The following is a 25,428-nucleotide window of genomic DNA, read 5'->3' on the forward strand; positions in this document are numbered from 1 at the left end:
TTAGCACAGAATTGAAAAGGTTGAAAAGTGAGAAAGAGGTCACATACGAGGAATCATTTGATCATGATGTGGAGATAATATCAGCTTCTCCAGAGGAAGAATACAGTAGAGCTGAGGAAATTACAGAAATTACAATTGAGCGGACAAAAGTCAGACTTGAAGACAAACCAACAAAAGTTGAGGACGAAACTCGAATTAAACAACCTGACATTTCCGACTCCAGAAAAGATGAGACCAGTGTGTCAGTAAAGAAACATGAGCTAGCTGAACAGAAGCGAGAGAAGAAGGTAAAATCTGATGAGACAAAAATGGGGAAAGTAGCTGAAAAACCAAAACCTGAAGCAGAGGTGACCCCCAAACCAAAAGAATCAGTAACAGATATCGACCTTGAGACGCCAAAAGTGATCAAACAGGAGACTGAGACTAAAGCTGAAGCAGAACATAAGAAAAAAGAGGAATCCAAAGATATCCGTCCTCAGAGAGTTGATACTGAAAAGATAAAAGAAGATACAAAACCTTCAGTCCCTTCAAAACCAGAGAAGAAAAGGATTTCCCCACAAACAGCTGCCAGAGGTATATAGATTTCAAATCTAACATGATCATCTTCATCTTTAACTTTTCCATGTCTCTGTGTTTGGGTGCAGTCTTTGCTCTTTTTTATCCAAACCTTGGTCAACCACCCATATTCATCATTTCAACCTCAGTCCACCATCAACCACAGTTCATCTCTTTTCACCTCATTTGTGAATGTCTCTTCATGTCACATTTCCCTGTTGATTGTGTTCCCTACAACACTATTCTATTGGTTTGTTTTTGTACTCTTTTTTTTAAAGGTTCTTTTTTCTATCTCTTAGTGGTTTGAAGTCTGTCTTTCTTCCTGTGTTTTCCTCTCTTAAATATTAATATCTTATATTAAACAAAAACTGATTATCTTTAAAGAACCAGAGGCCAAGGCTGAGACCATTCCCTCAACCACTGGTACTACTTTGTCTCCTGAAACACAAGCTGAGATAAAAGGAAAAACACCAGAAAGAGGTACAACGACACCATATTTTCTTGTCCTTGATTGTCAGCTCTTACTACTTTCTTATTATTTCTATGCTCTATGTTTGTCTTGTTTAACTCCAAATGTTTGTGTCTGTGTTTTTGTGTTCTTTTTCCTAATCTCTTGGCACCGCCACATGGTGCTTTGTCTTCACACCTCTTAAACTCTTCCATCCTCAAGAGGCCATCTCTGGCCTTTTAAAGGCTGAGAAAAGAGAAGGATCTCAGAAAATCCCGAAACATTTCATGTCAAAGGAAGTGTCCTCTGCAGAGAATATCATAGAAAGAGAAGAAGTTGAAGAAAAAGCTAAAATGCACGACAAGGATAAAGAAGAAATTCTGGGCAAAAGTATTAGATCTGTGCAACAAGGGATTTTAAGTATGATGCAAGAACCTGATGAAGTGTCTGAAATAAGTGGTGACATATCTGTTACTGATGGTTTAAAGACACAGGGCCTTAAAATGAGACTCACCCCAAATACTAAAGAAAAGGTCATGACAGAAAATGTGTCCAAGAAGAAAACAGTTGTGGCAGTTCAGGACAAACTTACTGAACAAAAATCTCAAGTTGAAGAGTTTTCTTTCCAAAATACTGATTCTCCGACAGCAGGTATAGAAATAAAAGACATTAAAAAAGATACAAAAGAGCATAAGGAAGCTTCTCAAAGTAGTCAAAGAAAAGTTGAGAGTCCAGAGCCAGTTTGTGTTAAAGGTGTTCCTGATCAAAAACAGGTGGTGGGACCTCAATATGTGACTTTTAAGGCTGATTCTGAAGAGAAGGAAGATATTTTCACACAAGGGCTCAAAGATAAACCTAAATTATCAGTTAGAAAACCTGAGTTAACCAGTATGACAGACAGTAAGCCTTTAGAAAAGGCCGGTCTCCAGTGCATATTAAAGGAAGATGAAGTAGAAGACAAACCTTTAGAGGCTGAAAATATTGAAGTGACCTCAAAGATACAAGAAACCGATTCTTCAGAGCGTGTTAAACCAAGCAAAATGATATCTTCCAAACCTGGAATCATAGAATCTGAGGAAGAAGAGGAACAGCTGTGTACTACTGAGAACATCCAGTTAAAGGCAGAAATGACTGGAAAACCCAAGGCTGCCAAACAGAAAACATTTTCTAAGAAACCAATCAGACAAGAGAGAGATTCACGATCCAAAAAAAGTGCATTGGAAACTGCAGAGGACAAACCTTTGGAAAATGTATCACATAAGGATAAAAATAAGATTGAAGAAATTCACTCAGAGAAAGAAATACAAAATAACAAAGTTGATACTTTGAAAAAGACATTAGACAAGAGACCAGATATAAAGGATCCAACTCAGGAAAAACACATCACAGATAAGGAATTAATGGAGGAAGACATTTCTGAAAAATTCCCTCTAACTGGCGAACATATTAGTGAAGGTGTAGGACTAATTGAGAAATTACAAAAACCAAAAGAGGTTTATAAAAAGAAAATGCCACCATCAAAACAAAAAGAAGAGGCTGTAGAAAACATAGAAGACTTTGCTAGTTTTCAGTTGAGGGCAGTCACTGCAAAAGACCAAAACATGAAACAAGCAGAACAGAAACGGAAAGAAGGAAAGACCTCAGCTATAATGTTAAACAAAGAAATGCCACTGTCAACCAGCGGGCCTCTGCCTGAATCTATATTGTCCAAAGTAGTTACACTTAAAGACAAATTGGTCAAAGTCAGTCCTATGGAAGGAACAACAGAGACGAAACCCGATGGAGAGATTTCAGTTACTCCTGTAACAGAAGTCAGACATCCAGAGTCAGAAAAAGAAACCACAACTGATGATTCCTTACAAAAGGGTGAAATCATATCACAGAGCAAGACCCCAAAGAAAGATGTTGCTCAAAGAGTGAGACAGCAAACAGCAGTTGAAGATGAAAACCAGTTTGAGGCAGCTCTCATTAAAGATAAACATGTCCAAGTAAGTCTAAAAGAAAAGACAAAACCAAGACAGGAGCAAACTGAAAAACTGACCTCCATGAAAACTGAGATAGAGGGACGACCTAAACAAACACTGGTAGAAAAACATACCACAAAAGTCAAAGACAGTGTGAGAAAAGATAAAACTGTTAAAGCAGAAGAAATTCCTCCTTCAAGACCAATTCATTTAAAAGAAAGACAACTGATGTTAAAAGAAACTAAGGACCTAGAATTAAAAGTTGAGCAAGAGCTATTTAGAACTGAAGACAAACAAGACAGAGTTCTTCCAACCAAAGAGATAAAAACAAGACAAGAACAAGCTAAAAAGGAGAGACGTCAAAGTCTAGACAAATCTGAGGAGGTTACAACCAAAGAAAGTCAGTCAAATGAGATTGAACTAAAAGAAGTCCAGTCAAAGACAGATGAGACAGAGGACAAACTCAATAAGGTTGCTAAAACTGAAGAGCAGAAACTGATAAAGCAGGATCGGCCTCAAAGAAAGACATCAGTTGCAGATTTGGTAGCAGCAACATCTGAAGAATTACTGACAGAAAAAATACAGAAGCTAGCCAAACCTAAAGAGGCTGCTGTTGTTTCAGTACAATCAAACCTTGCCACAGTTAAAGACAAATATTCTAAAGTTACACTAATTGAAGGGAGAAAACCAAGACTTAAAGAAATCCAAGGAAAGACCCTTATAACAGAAGAGGTATCAACAGAAGAAAGATGCCAAATGACAGAGAGCGAGTCAGTATCAGAACAACAGAAATTCACCAAACCCCAAGAGATTATAGCTGAAAAAGATCAACTAAAGTTTAGTATAGTTAAAGATAAAACTTTTAAAGTTACTCCTCTTAAAGAAGTGAAAACAACACAGGAACACATTGAAGGAAAGGATTCAGTTACGCCTGTAATGGAGGAAACTTCTAAAGATTTGGAAGTAGCTCCTGAAAAACATGCAGAGGTCAAAGAAACTGAATTTGCAACAGCTGATAAGGTAATTAGTGGGTCAGAGGATATTTCTCAGAAGAAATCAATATCCCTGAAGAAGAGAGGACAAAAGTTAGCCAAAAATAAAGAGGTTGCAGATGAACAAATCCCACCAAAATTCATCACAATTAAAGATAAAACACAAAAAGTGACTCAAATTAAAGGTACACGTGAAAAACATGTGAAAGCTAAAGAAGTTGATAATGAGCGTCCAGAATTCGATGGGGAAATTGATACATCAGAAAGGGAATCAGCATCCTCACAAGAACCCCAACAGGACCTTACGAGACCTCAAGAGGTTATAGCTGAACGAGACCAGTTCAAGTTCAGTACAGTTAAAGATAAAACTTATAAAGCTACTCCTCTTAAAGAGACACAATCAAAACAGGACCAATTGGAGAGAAAGGTTTCAGTTACACCTTTGATGGAGGAAACTTCTAAAGATTTGGAATTATCTCCTGAAAAACATGCAGAGGTCAAAGAAACTGAATTTGCAGCAGCTGATAAGGTAATTAGTGGGTCAGAGGATATTTCTCAGATGAAATCAATATCCCTGAAGAAGAGAGGACAAAAGTTAGCCAAAACTGAAGAGGTTGCAGATGAACAAATCCCACCAAAATTCATCACAGTTAAAGATAAAACTGAAAAAGTGACTCAAATTAAAGGTACACGTGAAAAACATGTAAAAGCTAAAGAGGTTGATAATGAGCACGCAGAATTCGAAGGGGAAATTGATACATCAGAAAGGGAATCAGCATCCTCACAAGAACCCCAACAGGACCTTACGAGACCTCAAGAGGTTATAGCTGAACGAGACCAGCTCAAGTTCAGTACAGTTAAAGATAAAACTTATAAAGCTACTCCTCTTAAAGAGACACAATCAAAACAGGACCAATTGGAGAGAAAGGTTTCAGTTACACCTTTGATGGAGGAAACTTCTAAAGATTTGGAATTAGCTCCTGAAAAACATGCAGAAACCAAAGAAGCTGAATTTGCAGTAGTTGAGGAGGAAATTCTTGTGAAAGGCAGTATTTCTCTAAAGGACTCAATATCTCAAAAGGACAGACGACAAAAGTTAGCCAAAATTCAAGAAGCTGAAGATGAACAAATCCTATCTAAATTCATCACAGGTAAGGATGAGGTAAAAGTGACCCTAGTTGACGATGGGGCACCAAAAACACAGCAACTGCAAATTAAAAGAAAAGTCCCTTGTGCATCTGAGGTTGAGCAGGATGTAACATATGCAGAATCTTTGGAGCAAGATACTCAAGAAAAACTTGCTAGAACTAAAAATACAGGAAAGGAGGGAATTCCTAAGTCTCGGCCTTGCTGCTCGAAGGAAGAAGCATCAGAGATAAAGAGATCACAAAAAGTACCAAAGACAGGAGATAAAATAGGTGAAGAATTCCAGTCAGTGGTTGTCTCAATTAAAGAGGGCAGTACACTGCTGACTGAAGACAAGAAAACAAAACAGGAAAAAGAGCAATTTCTGAGAGTAGATGCTGTCAAGGAAACTGGGTCAGTAGAACCAGTCAAAAGTGATATATTAAAATCTGTTTATCAAGAGAAAGTTGAGGCTCAAAAAGACAAAAGGCCAAAGTCAGGCAAGTATAAAAAGATTACAGGTGAAGAATCTTTTGAACCAACACAAATCCAACAGGAACAAGTTGAAAGAATTACTTCAGGGGTACCTCAATGGACGACGCAGCTAATCGAAGAGGCAACTGAAAAACAGACAATCACGTCTGATGATGTGGTCAAAGACATTATGGTTGAAGACATCAGATCCAACTTAGTCCCAGTGAAAAGTAAAATAGACAAAGTGGCTCCCATTGAAAAGAAGACCCTAAAAAGACAGGAAAAAATTCACAGCATGGCCTCTGAGGCAACTGAGCCTGAAGTAACCTATGCAAAGTCTTTGGCAGAATATGATTCTGGAGCTGTTATAGATAGAGAAACAGGAAAGGGAGACAACAATCAATTTGAATCCATTCCTGAAAAGAAAGAAATATCACTGACCATGAGAGGAGAGAAATCAACAACAAAGAAAGACAAAACAGTCAAATATGTTCCTCTTGAAGAAAGGAAAACAAGGCAGGAACAAACTGAAACAAAGGCAGAAGTTACACCTGAGAAGGAAGCCCAGAAATTAGTCGAAATTCACGAGATAACAATTAAAGATGAAACTGGAAAAATCCCTTCAACAAAACCAGCAAAGAAAGAGCAAATTAAAAGAAAGGCTTTGGCTAGAGAGATCCATGCTGAGACAGTGTCAGTTAAAAATGAATATGGTAGCGTTACTCCATTTGAAACAAAACAGGAACAAGTTGAGAGAAGAATTTTAGTGACACCCGTGATGGAAGTTGCATCTGAAAAATCTCAGACTGTAAAAGATGGAGAACCTATTTCAGAATATACTTCCTCACATACTACTGTTAAACAAGCCAAGACCAAGGAAGATGTAGTTAAAGATAAACCAGAGAAAACCGAAGCTAAAGGAGAGGCTTCAGTAGGAGCTGAGCCAGACGTAGCTCAACACACTTTGGTAGAGAAACTTACTGGAACGGACAAGATCACTGCAGTTCTTCCTGTTAAAGAGATGAAAACCAAACAGAAACAAATTGAAACAAAGACAACAGTTTCTCCTGTAATGGAGGTAACAAAGAAATCAAAATCCCAAACAGAGAAAGGCCAAAGGCTGGGCAAAAGTACAAAAAATTCTTTTGAGGAAGTGCAGTCCAAGATAGTCGTAGTAAAGCATAAATATGGTTGTGTTACTCCATTTGAAGTAACAGAAAGAAAACAAGTTGAAACAAAGTTTTCAGTGGCGCCTGTGATGGAGTTTGCATCTGAAAGAACTCAGATGGTTAAAGATGGAGATGTTAAATCAGACACTCTCAAGTGGTATACCACACCTGATCAGCTAGTGAAAGATATAACATCAATAAAAAAGGATATTTATGAAATGGATGATGTTTCACCAAAGAGAATGGAGTCTAGTCACCAAGACATTAAAACTGAACAAATCAAGTCAAAAGTAGACACAGTTCAAGATAAAACAGAGAAGGTTACACCCATTAGAGAGAAATTACCTGAAAGTCACATGCAAATTGAAAGAAAGGCCTCAGTTACATCAAAACCAGAAGTAAAATATCTACAATCTTCAGTAGAGCAAGAAGCTACGGAAAAACTTACAGTTGTAGACCAAACCACCACATTTTCTCCAGCTGAAAAAATAAAACATACCCTAAAGCAAACTGACAAAAAGACAGCTGTTACTCCTGTAACAGGGTTGACAGACACAGAGATTAAAGGCATTCAGTCAAAGGAACCAAAATGTGTCAAAAAGATAGGACAGATGTTGGACAAACATACAAAAATTTATCCTGAGGACGTGCAGTCCAGGACAGTTGCAGTTAAAAATGAATATGGTAGTGTTACTCCATTTGAAGTAACAGAAACAAAAAAGGAACAAGTAGCGAGAACAATTTCAATTGCACCTGTAATGGAGGTTGCATCTGAAAAACATCTCATAGTTAAAGATGGAGAGTTTAAGTCAGATACTCTCCAAAGATTTATTACACCTGACAAACTAGTAAAACACATTGCATCAAGGAAAGAGGACATTTATGAATCCAGTGAGGGTTCACTCATAAGACATTCACAAACTCCAGCTTCTGCCAAGGAAAGTGTAGAAGTAGTAAAAGAAGTCACAAGTCAATTTAAAATGGACAAAATTGCATTTGTGGGTGATACAGTACCAACGAAGCAGACACAAACTCAACAAATGGCAAAAATGACAGCTGCTACTCACCAAAAGGAGGAAGGAGAAGACACTATAGCAAAGGCGGTTGTCCATTCACCAAGGCATGGAGAAGGTAAATATGATAGTACATCTCCAAAGAAAGCAGACTCCCTGAAAGATCAAGGACAGGTTACAGTTGAAGGCATTCAGTCTAAAACAGACACAGTTAAGGATGTTTTTCTCAGTGTTACTACGATTACAGAAGAAAAGCAGGAACAAATAGAAAGAAAAGCTTCAAGGACACCTATAATGAATGTTGCATATGAAAAACTGTTGATTGCAAAAGAACGAGATATTACATCAGATACTCCACTAAGATATATTTCCCCTGATGAGCTAGTAGAAGGCATTACATTTACAAAAAAGGTTTACAAGTCTGATGGTATTTCATTAGAGAAAGACGAATCCACAATAGATAACAGGCAGATGTTATGGATGGATATGGATAAAACAGCTACTATTAGTCCTATTCAAGGAACAAAGATGAAGCTGGACCACACTGAAAGCAAAGCTGTGGTAATGCCTACAACTGAGGTGACATCTACAGAATCACTTACAGCAGATGGTAGACCAGAAAAGTATATTCTCAAAGACGGAGCCACAACAGAACAGGAATTTAAAACAACTAAACTATACATTAAAGACAAAGATGAAAGGCCAAAAACAGTCATAATTGAGGACAAAGCTGCAAAACTTAGTTACATAGAAGGAATGAGAGAGAGACAGGAACAAATTGAAAGGCAATCCACAGTTACATCTCTGTTGGAGACAACATCAAAAGAGTCATCAATTGAGCTGGATGCTTTGGAAAGACAACAGAAAGCTAAACCCAAGGAAATCAAGACAGAAACAGTGATAGGGAAAGGCAAAATCAAAGAATTTCATGAAAAAGAAAAAACTGATTTAAAAACCAGAGAACAAGAACAAATCAAAGTTGAGCAATTACTTACACCCACAAAAAGAAGTAAGAAAATGTATCAGTCCCCAGAGATGTTCGATGAAGAAGTGAAGATTTCCAAAAAATACGTACCTACAACAACAGAGTCAAAAGATGATATTGATGTGATGCATTGGCATGAGCCCACAGTCAGAAAACCCTCGGTAACAGATACAACCAAGCCAAAGACGGTCGAGAAAAAGACTGCTCACTACAAAACAGATGCTCCAGAACATGGGGAAGGTGCCACCAGGAAATGGGAATCAGAGGTTGAACAGTCTTGTCTGGAGGCACATGTCCGATACCTGCCTCCTCAGGAAGCTGAAACCATAACCAGAAAGGAGGGAGAAGTTGAGGGACGTCAATCCTTCATAGAAAGAAGGGTTTTGTCTTTGGAACCAGAAGGGAAAGAAAATGCCTCCCTTCAAGAATCGTCAAGAGGTATATAGGGAAAAATTTTCTCTGTCACGAGCACGTGTTTTTTGATCTGAGCACCAAACATTGTCGTACACCCCTCCTTTATCATCCACTATAAAATTTATCAGATTCATACCTCTTTGTCGTCATCATTTCAAGAGGATATCCATATCATATCACCCATTTTGTTTGGGCACAAACTGTATTCTTGGTCATCGTGAGGAACCACCATGCTGTCGACTGAGACAGTCTCTTTTTTTTGGTTTCTTATCACCCGATATCTAAACCACCACAGTCCCATTCTGTATGTTGGGTTTTTCTAATTGTTTTCTCTAATTCTGTTGTTGTGTCCTTTATTTGTCACTGTACCTGTGTGTGTTGAGACAAAATGTTTTTCACAGATGAGCTGAGGTGAGATATTTTTGTGGAGATTTCTTGGAAATTTCTTCTCCTCGTCCATGTTTTCACTGTGGGTTTTCTTTGTTATTTGTCTTTGCATGCTTCAGTGCTCACCCCATCAATCTTAGTGAGGTTCTGATTGTCATATAATTTCATTTCCAAGTTCCTGTGAAGGAGAAGGAGTCACCACCACAAGTCAAAGAACCACTGGTAAAGCCAGCTGTTCCTCAACCAGGTACCCAGCCTCTCTTTTAAATGTGTTTTGGTGTTTACGTCTGTGTGTTTTCTGAGTTTTCTTAAGACATTCGTAAAAGAATGTCACTCTTGAGCAAATCTGAATCTTTGAAACTTTATCCTGAAGAAACCCAACATATTACTCAAGTCACTGAAGAGATTGAAGTGCTATGGAAAGAAAAGAAAGCAAACAGGGTCATTATAAACATCAACTAGCATAATGAACTTAGGCTCTAAGTTTTGACAAGCTATCGGAGCTAGAATGAAATGTCTGTGGAGAACTTTCTGTTGAATTCCCTGTATACCTTGTACTTTAAGAAATCAAACCACAGGCTGCTGTAAAAGTTCAAGAAGCTGCCAAACGGCCTGAAGTCACTGACAAAGCAAAGAAATTGGAGAAGAGAATTACTCCACAAGAAGAAACTAAGCCAGGTATCCAGACAATAATTGTTAACAAATTCTTACCAAAGCCTTGTGTGTGTTTTGGTAATTCTTGACAATACTTCAATTCCACTTTTTTATACTTGAAGTGACCGTACCACAGCCTGTTGTGAAGGCTGAGGAACCGACCAAGGTGGTTGCGGAAGAAGAAAAACCGATCACGGTAGAAAAGATAGCTCCTAAAACAGGTAGAGGCATTTAAAAGACTGAGAAGAAATAATCCTTTTTGTTGGATTGATTTTTTTGGGGGGCTTTTCATCTTTTTCACACCTTATTATGTCACTGCAGATGTTGACTGTATAACCACACACTTGTGTGTCTTCACTGTTGTTGATTACCTTGTGAGTCTGTCTTATCTGGTTTTTGTTGTTGTTTTTATGTTGTGTGTCCTGTTTTTTGGTCATTAATTCATTGATCTTGAATCCAACACAAGCATGCTACACAACTTCATGTCACCTCTTTATCTTTGCTTATGATACTATTTTTCATGTCATTCAACTACATCATGTGATACTGAACTGCTTTACTTTGTATTTCAGTCACCACTGTCATCAACATTCTGTATAAAACATTCATTATTTCTGAATGTTTGATGACAGGTTCTTAAGGTCTACCCATTTTTAAACCAATTAAAATGCTGTTCAGTCTGAGTACGTGGCCTAATTAACAACTTTCTGAACTATACCTTTGTATTAGATGAAACCAAGGGACCCGTCCAAACACCGGGAGGAGTCAAGAAAGGTAAGAGCACCGATTACCACTCACTTTACCTCAGTGCACACAGTACACAGCAACAGGACTTGTAGGCTATAAAGGAACGCCACCTACTTCTGTTAAAGCACCTCAAAGCTAAAAACTACACCTGCTTCACAGTTGAGTTTCAAATCATCAATTGGACATTTTGAGAGACTAAATGTCCAAAGAAAATCAAGGAGTTGACCACTAATCTATTTGGTTCATCACACACATATCAAAACAACAAAAGCTTTCCACAGACCTATTTCAAATCTATTAATTAAAAAAAAAATATATATATATATATATATATATATATATATGTGTGTGTGTGTGTGTGTGTGTGTGTTTTCTGTATTCTGTGAAAGTTTTTCTGTCTTGTTTTTGTCCTTTTGTCTGTTGTCATCTGAAGTTGTTTTTTTATTAGGTTTTAAAAACCAATTATTGAGGGTTTTTTGTCTTTCTTTTTTTTTTCTCTGTATTTTTGTATTTATTTTGGTCATTTTCCCAGTATTAAGTATGTGTGTCTGTGTGTGTGTGTTTGTACATATTGTGATGTGATATCTGTCTGTAAGTAATGTCAAAACTTTGCTGCCGGTTCCGCTCAAAAAAGGTAAAATTCAGTTGGAAGAGGATGGAACGTTTGAGATTCCCACCTTGAGGAAAACAACCAGAGTCATGAGGGAAGTGGAAGAAGAACTGGAGATTATTAAACTGAAGAAGATTCCATCAGTTCCAATTAAAGAGGCTGAAGAAGAGGAAAAACCTCAGAAGGTCACCAAGACCACTGTGTTCAGTGTTGAGGAAATGGTGCATAAGGAAGAGATGATTGAGATGTCAGTCGCCACCAGGAGACCTGTGGAGGAGAGGAAGCCTCGAGAGAAAGCAGATGTGGTGAAAAAGCCAGATATTATTAAACCAAAAGAAAAGGCAGAAGCAGAGGCTCCCAAAGATGCGTGGACCCGCCAGAAACCCACCCCAAAAGACGAGAAACCAGAAGATAAGATCACTCTTAAGAAAACTCCCAAAGCACTTAAGGAAGAGGAACCTGCACCGCCTAGTGCAGCCTTGAAGAAAGTTAAAAAATTGCCTTCAGATGAAGTGGAACCAGAAGTAGTCAAATTAAAACCATTTGAAAAGCCTGTTAAAACAGCAGAGGAGCCAGAGAAAGACAAAAAGGAGAGGGCAGACAGGGACACTGTGCCTTTCCAGAAAGGCGAGAGGATCCCCAGAGAGGTGGAAACCAAAGAACCTCCCAAAAAACCTGAGAAAACACCTCCAGAGATAAAGGAGCCACCGGCCAAGGTGTCAAAGCCAGTAGATAAAAAGAAAACTCCAGAGAAAGAGCCAGAGGAGGTTAAAGCTCCCGTCAAGGTGAAGAAAATCCCAACACAGGAACAAGAGATAGAAAGCGTCAAGCTGAAGCCCTTTTCCAGGCCCTCCAAAGAGGCTGCGGAGCCTGAGAAGAAGCCAGCAGAGGAGAAAGAGAAGAAGCCAACCGACGACCTGCACCGCCGTCGCATAAGTCCAGATGAAAAACCAAAAGAACGAGAGCCAGAGGCAAGACCGAAGAAACCTGAGATCCCGGAGGCTCCGGAGAAGAAGCCGGAGAAGCCAAAGGAAGTAGAGGCAGTTCCAGTGGAGAAGACGGCGTCTCCGGTGCCAGCTTCTGTTAAGAGACCGGAGAAGGCTCCTGAGGAACCCAAACCTATGCAGCTGAAGAAGGGATTCACACCTAAGGCAAAAGAGGAGAAGGAAGAAGTTTCTCTGAAGCCTGTGGAGAGGCTTAAGAAGGTTGAGCTGAAAAAGACACCATCTCCTAAAGTTGAAAAGCTTAAAGAAGCAGAGTCGGTCCCTGTTGAGAGGAAGCCAAGTGTTGATAAACTCAAAAAGGTTCCTAAAACAGTTTCACCAAAAGACTCTATTGAAGCTGTGACTCTTAAAAAGGTCCCAAAGAAGCCGTCACCAGAAGAGGAGAAGAGTGCAGAACCAGCAAAACCTGGCAAAGGGAAGGTCCCCCTGGTGAAGGAGATCTCCCCTGGAGCTGTGCAGATGAAGAAGGTCGACACCCAGCCAGAGGAGGAGGTCTTTGAAGAAGAGTTTGAAGCAGAGGGAGAGGCAACACAGGAGGAAGAGGAGGCCTGGGGCTGGGAGATGGTTCCCAGAGAGAGTTACGGCTCAGAAGACTGGGAAGGTGAAGGAGAAGAAGGTGCTCTGGAGGTTCCAGGGGTGACCAGGAGAGGTGAGACGGTGGCGGCCCCAACTTGTTGGGTGACAACTGAGAAAAACCCGCCCTTCATGCCCTGAATAATCTCTACCCATTACCACCATCATACCTCCATCTAAATCTCATCTTTACCCACCATATTTTAAGTGTGACGCAATTTACGCCATCTCTTTCATGTTTGTTTGTTTCTTTATGTTAATTATCATTTTGTTGTCACACTGTCAGGTCATATTCATTGCTTTCTGTCATTTCTGTCATGTCATTTGTGTGTCTGCCATTTCATTATCACACCATTCTCATCAGTCCAACATGTGTTCTCCCCACTCATGCCATCTTTACATTTGTTTGTTATTCCATCTCCTCATTGTGTGAAGACCATGTCACAGTAAAATTGAATTATTCATTATTCATTATTGTGTTTTTGTCTGCCTTCATTTTAATGTCATTATTTACCATCACAATCACTTCCTGGCCATGGCATGTTTATTATTTATTTACTTAGACATTGACATAGAATTACATTGTGTGCAGCAAATTTATTTTCATTGTTTCTGAACAGAGGGACAACCAGCAGAGGAGGCAGGAAGAGGTAGAGGTAGAGGGCTGAAACGTAAGTGTTGTTTTTATAAACCTATCAAAACCTAGCAACTGTGGCTGTGAATTCCCAGCAAGAAAATCCAGAATCCTTTGAAATTAAAATCTCAATTGAATCTGTATTTCAGCCAAGCAGACCCCGTCCCCTGGAGAAGGCAGGGGCCGGGGCCTGAGGCCTGGTGGAAAGGGCCCATCGCCTCCAGAGGATCCCTTCGGAGGATTCAAGCTCAAAGCCGTCCCACTGAAGTTCATCAAGAAGCTTCAGGACATCGTGCTGAAGGAAGCCGAGTCTATTGGCTCGGCTGCTGTGTTTGACTGTGAGGTCTCACCTTCCACCGCCATCACTTCATGGATGAAAGATGGCAGCAACCTGCGTGAGAGCCCCAAGCACAAGTTCACTTCTGATGGCAAGGATCGCAAGTTGAACATTATTGATGTCCAGCTGTCCGACACTGGTGAATACACCTGTGTGGCCAAGAACGCTGGCAAGGAAATATCATGCACAGCCAAGCTCATTGTTGAAGGTATTCTTTTTTCTGCCTTAAATTCTCTTATAATCCCATTTAAGCACTAGCTAGCGTTGTATTGCTCATTTCCTTTTTCTCTGCTCACAGAGCTCCCTGTGAAATGGATCAAAGAGCTGGAGGAGGAGACTTCGGCTCTGAAGGGTCAGCCTTTGTACATGACCTGTGAGTTGAACAAAGAGAGAGATGTGGTGTGGAAGAAGAACGGTGAGGTCCTGAAGAAAAAGGCCAACAAGATCCAGATCAATGTCATTGGTATGCAGCACGCTGTGACCATCCAGAACTCCACAGATGACGATGCTGGTTCCTACTCATGTGAAGTGGCCAACCAGGAGGATGTCAAGACTACAACAAGTGTAAAAGTGATTGGTAAGAAAAAGAGATTTTACATATCCGTAAATACAGAAACGATACCAGTTTTGTCGCTTTCTCAGGAATGTATAGTGGAATGAATAATGGCAGGAATGGTGGTCATCGTACCTCAGGGCACCATGTTTGGCCCATTCTTGTTTTTTGGTTACCAACTTAACAACTGTATCTTGCGATTGTTCTGAATTCTCTCCCTAAACATCACTTCAAACTGAAATCTGTGAAAACCACCTGAAATTAGACAAGTTTCACTACGATTAAGCCAATTTTAGCTCCTCTTCCCTGCTTCCGACTATATTTTAGTAATATTTAATATAGTAATTAATAGTGTACATTGTGTTTAACTCCACCAGAAATTATCAAAGACTGGATTGTGAAACCACTGAGAGACCAGCATGTGAAACCGAAGGCAGCTGCTATATTTAAATGCGAGTTGTTCAAGGAGACTCCCAACTGGAAGTGGCTCAAAGGAGAGAATGAGATCACTCCTTCTGACAAGGTTGAGATCAAGAAGGAAGGAAAGCAGCTGACTCTCACTATCAAGAATTGTCAGCCTGAGGACGTGGCACAATATGCCATGGAGGTGGAAGGACGTGTCTACACTGCGAAGCTGACACTAGGAGGTTTATCTGTCTGCCTATTTACCTTCCTTTAAACTTGAGCCCCTCAAATACTTCTCTATCTTCTCTATCTTTCTATCATTTGGTTGATATTTATGAGTACTAATACAACCTCTTCCTTAGAGCGCGAGGCTGAAATCCTGAGGCCCTTGGCCAGCATTGAGGTGACTGAGAAGGAAGATGCTACATTTGAGACAGAGATCTCTGAGGATGATGTTCCAGGGGAATGGAAGCTCAAAGGAGAGGTTTTGACCAGATCCCCGGTAAGACTGGTGGACTTGTTTTTGGCAGATAAGTCTAGATGCATGTATTTTTACATTTGCATGTTAATTATCAGTATTTTCTAAATATAAACGTACTGTCATGTATTCATCAGATGTGCGATATCCAGATGGAGGGTACAGTTCGTAGGCTCATCTTGAAAAATTGCCAACTGGACCAGGCTGGAGAAGTGTCCTACCAGGCTCTGAATGCTGTAACCAATGCAATGCTCAATGTCAAAGGTAAGACGTATTCCTGGTATCCAGGATCGGAACTACAGTGTACCATGGTTTTAGGATATTAGCTGTAAAAATAAAGGCGTAAGGTCCGTGGGCAACAAAATAAAGCTTTATGGCACATAAGAGCGGACCTTAGGTCTTTATTTAATAGGTTTGAGAAGTGGAATTCATTATTTGCACCATTCGTTGAGACTTTACGCAGTCCAAGAAGACGAAAAGGAATTTTCACGTGGGAGCCCAGGTATTTCCAGTGCTCAAAACAGTGTCCTGTATTTGTTGTTCTGTTTGTATTACAGTGTGTTCAGTGGAAAATATAAACCTGTCTGTCTGTTGTGATGTTACCCTACAGTACATTCGTATTGTCTGTGGTTAAATGTGTTTTGTTAAATCTAAGCACAGTGGCCAGTTTATTAGTTACACCAAACCCATGTTCATTAATGGGTCACTCTACCAGACATGAAATCACATTGCCTTAGTTTTACCAAAAAATAACAGTAATAACCAGTCCGAGTCCAGTAACTGTTTGATTTAACGTTAGAACATCAGTAAATGGTTGATTTTCCCCAGTAGTCACAGGCTGAACATAACTGGTGAGGACCTGATGTTGAAAGAAGAATGGCACAGACAATAAGATTCTTCTCGAGTTCTGATAAAACTGTTCTCAGAATTTGGAAAATGTGTCAAACAAAGAAGCCAACAAGAACAACCAGAAACCAACAAGACTAACAAGAAGCCCACAAGACAAACCAGAAACCAGCAAGACCAACCAGAAACCAACGAGGAAACCAACAAAGCCAACAACACAAAGTTCCTTGGTGACAGCATTTTAGCCTTCAACGCAATGCATCCTAACCAATCCTGGAGATGCACCGTGATGTCATTCTGCTTAGATGACCTGCACAACCTGAAGATGTCTCCAACAGATTTTCTATAGGATAAGATGTGATGAGCTGTGTATACCATCAGTGAACTAAAATCCACTAATCTAGCAACAAGCAATAGCGTAGTGTTTTCACAAATACCCAATACCCCCTCATACCCCTGTGGTATTATTCTATAGACCTCTGGAGCCATGGATGGGTATAACCCACAGCAGCATACAAGGGTGTACTTGGTAAACTGACCACCTGCTGTAGACTGTTGCTGTTGTTGTGTTTTGTTGTGTTGTTGATGTACTGCACCTGTGTCATCTTTTAACCCAGAAATCGAAATGGACTTTGTTGTCCCACTGAAGGATGTTTCTGTGCCTGAAAAGAAACAGGCTAAGTTTGAATGCACCATCACGAAGGATGTCTCTAAGGTCATGTGGTATAGAGGGGCTGACATCATCACCCCAGACCAAAAGTATGACATCATCGATGATGGAAAGAAGCATATGCTGATCATAAACTGCTGTGAGTTTGATGATGAGGACGAATATACGATTGAGGTTTTGGGCAAAACTTCAACAGCTAGACTCACAGTGGAGGGTAAGTGCTGGACCATCATTACTGGACATAACTATTCATTGAGTGGGTTGCCTCCTCTTGCAAGCTAACTCATATGAATATGCTTTATTAATGCAATTATAGGTATCAGGCTCAAATTTATCTCACCAATAAAGGACCAAACTGTAAAAGAAGGCAAAACGGCTTGGTTCGAGCTGGAACTCTCTCATGAGAACATCCCCGTCACCTGGTACAAGAACGATGTTAAAATTCATCCGAGCAGAACAGTGCTCACTCAAGTGGACGGAAAGAAACACGTGCTAGAAATAAGGGAAGTGACTCTAGATGATACGTGCCAGATTAAGGCTGAGGCCAAAGGAATTCCTTCCATGGCCAACCTGACAGTCATAGGTAAACCAAGAGCAACCACCTGTCCTCTCTCTGTCATCGTCTCGTGTGTCTCTTCTTCTTCTCCACAGCTATTTGTACAATTTGTCCATGTTTGTTCCAGTGCAGGTTGCACAACACAACGTTATTGTGTATTTGTGAGACATTGTTTCTGTGTCTGTTTTTCTTTGTTGTGCATTTGTGTTCCTCGTCTTTTTTGTGTTACTGTTTTGTCCTGTGTCTGACTCGTACCATATACTTCATGTGTTGTACATGTGCAATGGAGAGTCACCCAAAAATGTCCCCATTCCAGAGGGAGACGCATACTTCACGGTTAAGCTGCAGGACTATACTGCAGTGGAGAAAGACGAGGTGGTTCTAGATTGTGAGCTCAGCAAAGATGTCAATGTCATGTGGTACCACAATGAGGCCGAGATCAAGGCCTCTAAGACGGTGACTATTAAGGCTGAGGACAAACGCAGAAGCCTTGTGATCAAGAGAGTAGGGGACAAAGACAAAGGACAGTACGTATGTGACTGTGGAACAGACAAGACGACTGCAACACTGCACATTGAAGGTAAAGACAGAGTTTGTTTTAGATTTTTGAGGCACCTTCTCCCTTCTTGACGTACCTCTTTAGCTTTCCCTTCACCTGCACCGCCTCCTAACCACACCTCACGCCCCATCACCTAGTTCTTTCAGTCAGTTTTTGCACTCGGAGCACCTGCCTCTTAATGTTCTGCTTTTTTGTCTGTTTGTCTCTCATGAAGACACTTCTTCAGAAGGTTTTCATGGTTCCCATAAGAGAGCATCTGTCCCCTTCATTGGTCTTCAGTACCTTTTGTAGAACTGTGGCACCACACTATTCTAATCGGTTCATATTGAACCAAATGGCTCATCAGAATTTCCTTTTTGCAGTGACATGACCAGATTAATTGATTTACCTTCACACCTGTAAAAACTTTTCTGCTGGCCCATAGACTGTCCTTGCAAAACTGGATCATCACATTGTTTCTTAGGGTGAAATGAAACCCTGTATCATTTTCCCCCTTGGTATGGTTCGTTTGGACCAGAACAATCACTCCAAGACCCTTTCGAGGAGGTGGTCTCGGTCCAGTCCCAAACAAACTCTGGAGCGGTTCGTTTTTGTTGTGAAAGAGTTGAACTTTATCCGACCTCACCAGCAGGTGAACTCACAAGTTAGAGCTAGATTGTTCCTGTCACCTCCTTCCTGTGTTTACTTTCCTGCTCCAGCCAGACAATCTTACAAACTCATCAACTGAATCAGAGCAGAGCAAACCAACTGTAGGTGTGACAAGGCCCTTACTGTTAGAGCCACCACTGAGAGCCATTTGGTTATTTATGGTCCAATGAAAGTGTCTGAAGCTCAATAAAGGAGGTTTCTTTACAGGACCTTAACTTAAGGTTTCTGTTTGGTGCCAAAGCAGAAGCTCTACCTTAAATTATGGGCAACTCTATCTGTGTGTGTCTGTTGTCTATATGTGTATATACGTGTGTGTGTGTAGATACTGTAAATACAGTATATGTCCTGTGTATGTGTTGAATGTTTAAATGTTTTTAAATGTCCCCTCTCTTGAACGTCAGCTCGCCACATCAAGGTGGTTCGACCGCTGTATGGCGTTGAAGTGTTTGACGGAGAGACGGCTCGATTTGAGGTCGAGCTCAGTGAGGACGACGTCCACGGCCAGTGGAAATTGAACGGAGAGATCCTCAGTCCATCCGCCGTATGTGTCTTTAAAATACTGTACATCTCAGCAGATATTATCTCAGCCGTGGTCTGATTCACTTTCATTTGGATGTGGATCTCGTTAAGAATCCTAAGTATTGAAAAGTTTCACATGCTAACCTGTCAGCATTAAGATGAACGTTGATCTCTCGTTAGCTAACAAATGACAGTGAACTGACCATGCCGTGCCCTGATCACTTTTCTGTGAGTCCTGATGTGTTTGCTGAAATGCTGAAGTTTGTTGGCCATCTGCAGGATGTTGAGATTGTGGAGGACGGAGCCAAACACACTCTGGTCTTGTACAACTGCAAAGTGCCGCAGACAGGCGAGGTGGCGTTTGCTGCCGCCAACGCCAAGTGTTCTGCTAACCTGAAAGTGAAGGGTGAGCGTTCACGTCATGTGCAGAATCTTAACACCTTTCCAAGCAAAGCACTGTGCTCACGGTTTTCCTCTTTGACAATGAAAAGATGGAGCACACAGGTTTTCTTTCTGCTTCTCAGTCTACACCTTGATATTAACTCTACCTGTCTGAATCAACAGAACTCCCAGTGTCATTCATTACACCACTGGCTGATGTGCATGTGTACGAAAAGGATGAGGCAAAGTTTGAACTGGAAATTTCTAGAGAGCCCAAAAGCTTCCGTTGGCTAAAGGGATCTCAGGAGTTGTCAAGTGATGACAAGTATGAACTCCTGGTGGATGGAAAGAGTCACACGCTTATTGTCAAATCTGCCAAATATGAGGACGAAGCCAAATACATGTTTGAGGCTGAAGATAAAAGGACGTCTGGAAAGTTGATTATCAAAGGTAAATAGTCAGATCAGGAGTGGTACGATGTGTACATGAGGGCAAAACCTCGCTTTTCGTCTGGGCTGTTTGTCAATGACAAAATCTCTCAACAACACTAAATGTCCAGAAGTCGAGCACAGAAATAGTAAAAAGTGCCGATCTTTTAGGCACCATTATAATCTTAATCTTTAGATGTTTTCCCAACTGTTTATGTTTAATTACATATATATATATACACATATAATTTCTGTTTGTTAGGTATCCGCCTCGAATTTATCAAGCCGATTAAAGATGTGACTGTGAAGGAACGAGAAACTGCAGAGTTCAGCGTTGAACTCTCGCATGAAAAAATCCCAGTGGTCTGGTACAAAAACGACGTCCGTCTGCACCCGAGCAAGGTGGTGCACATGTCGGAGGACGGGAAAGTCCACACGCTGGCCTTCAAGGAGGTCACCACCGACGACACCTCCATGATCAGAGTGGAGGCCATGGCCAAGACGTCAGAGGCCATGCTCACGGTGCTCGGTTAGTATCCCTCTCCAGAGGGACGCAGAGGATTGTAGAGATGATCAGGTCATGGTCTACATTCCCAGAACCAATACTGAAGATATCACCTCAGTATTGATGAGGTTTCCTGCCTGTAACTATAAATACTGTCACTCCACATGCTGCCATTTACTAATGTAAATTGAGATGCGATAGCAATACACTGGTGATTTCCTTTCCCTTTTAATTTACATCCCAAACTGTCCCACTGTGTTGTCGGTCTGTCTGTACGTTATCAAGCAGGTCCATTGTCCACCTCGTTCTGTTTTACCTGTTGATATTTTTACGTTTTGTTTTAAACTGGTTATTGCTGGTGTCCTCCTGCAGAGGGCGACCTGTACTTCACAGCCAAGCTCCAGAACTACACCGCCGTCGAGAAGGACGAGGTGATTTTGTCCTGCGAGCTGAGCAAAGCGTCTGGCGAGGTCCGATGGTTCAAGGACGGGAACGAAATCTTTCCCTCCAAGAAAATTCTCCTCCAGTCGGACGGCAAGAAGCGCATGTTGGTCATCAAGAAGGCGGTGAAGAGCGACATGGGAGTGTTCACCTGTGACTGTGGCACCGACAAAACCACAGCCGAGCTGAACATCGAAGGTAATACCTGCAGCGATCCGGCCCCTTCCCCCAGAACTTCAGTTCAGGACTGCAGAATCAGGCCCCGCCCACCGCCATTCACCGACACCTCGGCGCCGTTCATCTCCATCCTCCATCACTGTATCGTGTTCTCTGAGTGTTTGTGATGTTGATTATTGATCATGACACCTGAGGATAAACCAGCCCTCACATCTCAATGTCCCTTTGTAACTGTGTGGAAACACGGCTGCGACCTCTGAGCCAACGATGGAGACATAACTGTCATGTGAATGTCTCCTCTCTCAGTGTCCATGTCAGTGTTCACATACATGTTATAATGTTCAGATAGTGTTCACTTATTTTCATTTATTTTTATTTTATTCATCATAAATCTTTATATAAGATTTTTTTCAGGGCTAGATCATTTCATACTCTTAAAAAACTAAAACTGAAGCAAAACCAGGAGCACACAAGAACCAGATGAAGAGATCCGATTTTTTAAGTTATTTTTTAGGGCAGTTTTTGCCTTTTTTCTGAAAGCAACAGTGAGTTTTTATAGTAATGCTAATTAAAACAAACACTGTGCTGTCCATTAAAGGCATAAAAGCCCAAAAAAATATACTTTAAAAAAAAAAAAAAAAACAGAACCAAACAGAACCAAGCAGACGCAGCAGAAAACAGCTCAGACCTTCTGAAAATGTGTAAAACATTTTTACATTTAGAAAAATATAATCAACAATAATCAATAATCTTGTTAATCTCACCTTTATTAACTTTAGATATGTCAGTACCTATTAATTTTTGATTCTTATATAATCAGATATATAGATCATAGATAAAACACTTGAACTGTTGATTTGTTACGACTGTTACTAACAATAATAATAGAAATGATACAGATAATAATATTCTGATGTTTATTACAGATTCACAGTTTCAGAATTCAGTCTGATTAAAATAATCTATAAATGTCCTGATGATGATTCTCACTGATGTTCTGATGATGAGATGTTCAAGGGCTGGTTTATTGTCAGTTCATTCAAGTTGTTCTGCTTCTGCTCAGACTGTAAGTCGCTCTGAATGAGAGCGTCAGCTCCTGGCGTCTTCATGTCGTCTGTCCGTCCTCCACGACCGCCACACTCCTGTCTGTTTCACCGCACATGACAATCTGTTTCCTCCAGATGTTCATTGGGTGTCACTTAGCTTCACCCTCCGCCGTTTCCTCTAACGTGTCTTTGAACCCCCGCAGAGCGCGACATCAAGTTCGTTCGCCCACTGTACAGCGTGGAGGTCACGGAGACGGAGACGGCCACGTTTGAGACAGAGATCTCTGAGGAGGACCTCCACGCCACCTGGAAACTGAAGGGAGAGGCGCTCCACTCGTCTGCTGTAAGATTCATCACTGAACCTTTATTTAAACCAGAAACAAGAGAAGGAAAGATGATTCCATGATGAGTTTAACTGTGTGTTTAACTTTGTGTGTCTCAGGAGGTGGAGATCAAGGAGGAGGGAGCCCGACACGTGTTGATCCTCCTCAACTGCAAAATGGACATGGCCGGAAGTATCGACTTCTCGGCAGCGAATGCCAAATCCACAGCTCAGCTCAGGGTCAAAGGTGACAGAAATAAACACTGACATACATCAAAGACAGTTTGTTGGTAGGCGGCTACAAATCCCTGAAACTCCTGATCCTCACAGCTCTCGCTCGTCTTCATTGTATCAGCTGTTAGATTCTCGGGTTCACTCCTGTTTAAAGGGTGTGACTCGGTCAGAGCGCAATGTGCTCACGTTGCAATGAATTCTGGGTAAAACTGACATTTGAGGCAGAAAGGAGAAGAAACGTTGACGAAGAAAATGTTGGAGAAACTTTTCCTGGTGAAATAATTGGCTGCATTTAATGATAACAGTTAATGATAATTAATAATAATTAATGATAATTGATAATAATGGTACCATGTGTGACTCAAAAGGATTTAACTAAGATTCACCATATTCCAGTTTCTGTAATCTGGTCCTGAGTGCTACCTTAAAGAAAAGCTACAGTCAGCTGCTGCTTAGCTTAGCTTAGCTTAGCTTAGCTTAGCTTAGCTTAGCTTAGTTTAGCTTAGTTTAGCTTAGCATAAACACTGGAAAAGGAGGGAACAGCCTGGAGTTTTAAATCAGGGAGTTTCAGAGCTGCTGGAATCTGTCGCATTGTTTAATTTGAGTCTGGATGAAAGAATCTGGTTGATTTACATGTAAACTCAGAGACTCTCTCTCCTCCTCATTTCAGAAGTGTCTTCAAACTGTCCTTCACCAAAATCACTTTTATATTGTTTTGAGTCGTTTGAATTAGTTTTATAGCAAATTGAAAAACAGAATTTGTGTCTGTTCTTCACTGGTCTTAATGGTACCATCATTAATGATTAATTTCATTTTAATTGTCAATAAACATCTTTTACACACGTCCAGGAGACTAGCGTGAAGAGAGCAGCAGGTGAGACGCTGGAGCTTCAGGTGGACATGAGGAGTGATCAGCTGAGATAAAGTAGATCCTGTTCAATCTTCATGACAGATCCCTCAGCTTTTATCTTAACAAACAGACAACGTGACTTTGTTGAAAAGCTCAAATCTGAGTCAAGGGAACTTTTCTCAAGAAACTAAAAGACACAAAAAAAAACTGATGTGGAAAATAAATTGTGTGGAAACTGTTACCCAACGTCACCTGGAGAACGTCAGTCTCATCATGTGTTTGTTAAATTCTCTGTGACTGAAATTTTGAAACTTAAACTTCACAAAGACACAAAACAGGAAGTTGATAATATTTCTACACTGCAACAAAACAACCTCAACGAGTCATTCATTTATGAAGCTGCAGTAAAATGTTTTGAGATAATTCTACTTGAATAGATGATGACAGAGTTTTAATGATCTAGTTTTACATGTTTGTTGCTTCGGGGAGAATTAGAAAAGCTCAACAAACATTCAAACATTTTTAAATTTCACATTTAATCAAAATAAATGTAATCAAGTAGAAAGTGTTGAGCTGTAGTTTAATCCTCAGAAAGAAGCAGCGTCTGTAGGACGTTAAAAACTGAGTTTTTGTTGCAGTGTCGAATGTTGTTTCAGTCAGATGTCTCAGATGTGTCGGCTCGCTGTCAGTCAGCAGAGATAATCACTGCGGAGCTGATACTGACAGTAAACTCTTCAGACTGACAGCTCGCTGATTAAATGAAGCGTGGGACTCTCAGCTCGCTGTCAGCGGCGCTGCCAGACATTTAACTGCCCGTTAAGAGCTTTAATTCAGGCATGTGAGGAAGCCTGTTGTAAATAACTGATGTGGTTTGTTAATCCAAACTTGACATTCTGGATCTGAGTTCAGCCCCCCCGTTACCAAAGTCGCACGACACTGTTACATGTCAGCGTTACGACACAGGCTGAACCGTGATGTTGGCATTTTCCTGAGCGTGACGTTGGGTAACTCCTGCGAGGAGCTCCACATTCTCCTTTTCCAGGAAAATTGCAAGCTGGTGATTGACAGGAGCAGATTGCGCCCCCCCCCCCCCCCCCCCCGATGGGTTTTTCAGAGGTGGGCTCTCAGCCAATCGGGCCCCTCGGTTATTTTAGAAGCCGCATGCCTTATCTAGAGCAGGTTTGCAGTGATTGGCAGGGGCCGGGACGCGACCCCGTCCCTCACTGGTTTCCACCAGCCATATACATCTGACGGCAGGTCGTATGCTAATGAGCCTAGCCCCCAGTGCCAAGTCCCAGGGAGGCCGGCTTCAGTTGTCCTGAGGGCTTCAGCGGCCTGCCTTCAGCTCAACCGCACCATGAGGATTAGCCACTGAGGATTAGCCGTTACTCTCTGGGGATTTTTTGGATCTATTAACCTGTTTCGGGGGGGGGCTAACCATGTCTTCTCCTCAATCCAAAGCCCGAGTGATCGGCCTGATGAGGCCTCTGAAGGATGCCACCGTGACCGCCGGTGAGACCGCCACCTTCGAGTGCGAGCTGTCATACGAAGGCATCGCTGTCGAGTGGTTCCTGGGGGAAACAAAGCTGGAACCAAGCGACAGAGTAAGTCCCGACACACCTGACCGAGTCCTCGCTGTGTTTTTGCGCCACACACAGGATTCACTTCCTGAAACTCAAGACCTGTTGACACTCTGATACTAAGTCACCACAGAGGCCTCGTGGT

At 41.1% G+C, this 25,428-nt stretch overlaps 3 protein-coding genes across 3 annotated transcripts in view; all 3 read left to right on the forward strand.

Annotated features, from left to right (window-relative positions):
- LOC111651030 (titin-like) overlaps nucleotides 1-25,428 on the forward strand; it is a 126,495-nt gene that overhangs the window by 32,989 nt on the left and 68,078 nt on the right. Inside the window, exons 31-41 of the mRNA XM_087172542.1 lie at nucleotides 10,910-10,954; nucleotides 11,562-13,190; nucleotides 13,735-13,785; nucleotides 13,898-14,293; nucleotides 14,384-14,662; nucleotides 15,016-15,285; nucleotides 15,406-15,545; nucleotides 15,659-15,785; nucleotides 22,501-22,640; nucleotides 22,740-22,866; nucleotides 25,165-25,307. Coding sequence (XP_087028668.1) covers nucleotides 10,910-10,954; nucleotides 11,562-13,190; nucleotides 13,735-13,785; nucleotides 13,898-14,293; nucleotides 14,384-14,662; nucleotides 15,016-15,285; nucleotides 15,406-15,545; nucleotides 15,659-15,785; nucleotides 22,501-22,640; nucleotides 22,740-22,866; nucleotides 25,165-25,307 — 3,347 coding nt within the window. The remainder of the gene's footprint in view (nucleotides 1-10,909; nucleotides 10,955-11,561; nucleotides 13,191-13,734; nucleotides 13,786-13,897; nucleotides 14,294-14,383; nucleotides 14,663-15,015; nucleotides 15,286-15,405; nucleotides 15,546-15,658; nucleotides 15,786-22,500; nucleotides 22,641-22,739; nucleotides 22,867-25,164; nucleotides 25,308-25,428) is intronic.
- Nucleotides 581-9,773, forward strand: LOC147819463 (uncharacterized). Its single transcript, XM_087172537.1, has one exon. It carries the CDS (start codon nucleotides 1,291-1,293, stop codon nucleotides 9,169-9,171), a length of 7,881 nt encoding a protein of 2,626 aa, XP_087028663.1. The 5' UTR covers nucleotides 581-1,290; the 3' UTR covers nucleotides 9,172-9,773.
- On the forward strand, nucleotides 16,933-21,898 carry LOC147819464 (myosin-binding protein C, fast-type-like). Its single transcript, XM_087172539.1, has 2 exons — nucleotides 16,933-17,251; nucleotides 17,354-21,898. Exons 1-2 carry the CDS (start codon nucleotides 16,993-16,995, stop codon nucleotides 17,839-17,841), a joined length of 747 nt encoding a protein of 248 aa, XP_087028665.1. The 5' UTR covers nucleotides 16,933-16,992; the 3' UTR covers nucleotides 17,842-21,898.

Source organism: Seriola lalandi, unplaced genomic scaffold (genome assembly GCF_002814215.2).
Source record: "Seriola lalandi dorsalis isolate HSWRI2012SDOR001 ecotype SW California unplaced genomic scaffold, Sedor1 jcf7180002053122, whole genome shotgun sequence".
NCBI lineage: Eukaryota > Metazoa > Chordata > Actinopteri > Carangiformes > Carangidae > Seriola > Seriola lalandi.

What these genes read in the sequence shown, in the direction of transcription:
- LOC147819463 (XM_087172537.1), top strand. Translation starts at nt 1,291, where the DNA reads ATGTCAAAGGAAGTGTCCTCTGCAGAGAATATCATAGAAAGAGAAGAA.
- LOC147819464 (XM_087172539.1), top strand. Translation starts at nt 16,993, where the DNA reads ATGGACTTTGTTGTCCCACTGAAGGATGTTTCTGTGCCTGAAAAGAAA. An exon ending in AGCTAGACTCACAGTGGAGG is followed by an intron (nt 17,252 to 17,353) that starts GTAAGTGCTGGA and finishes ATGCAATTATAG; the next exon opens with GTATCAGGCTCAAATTTATC.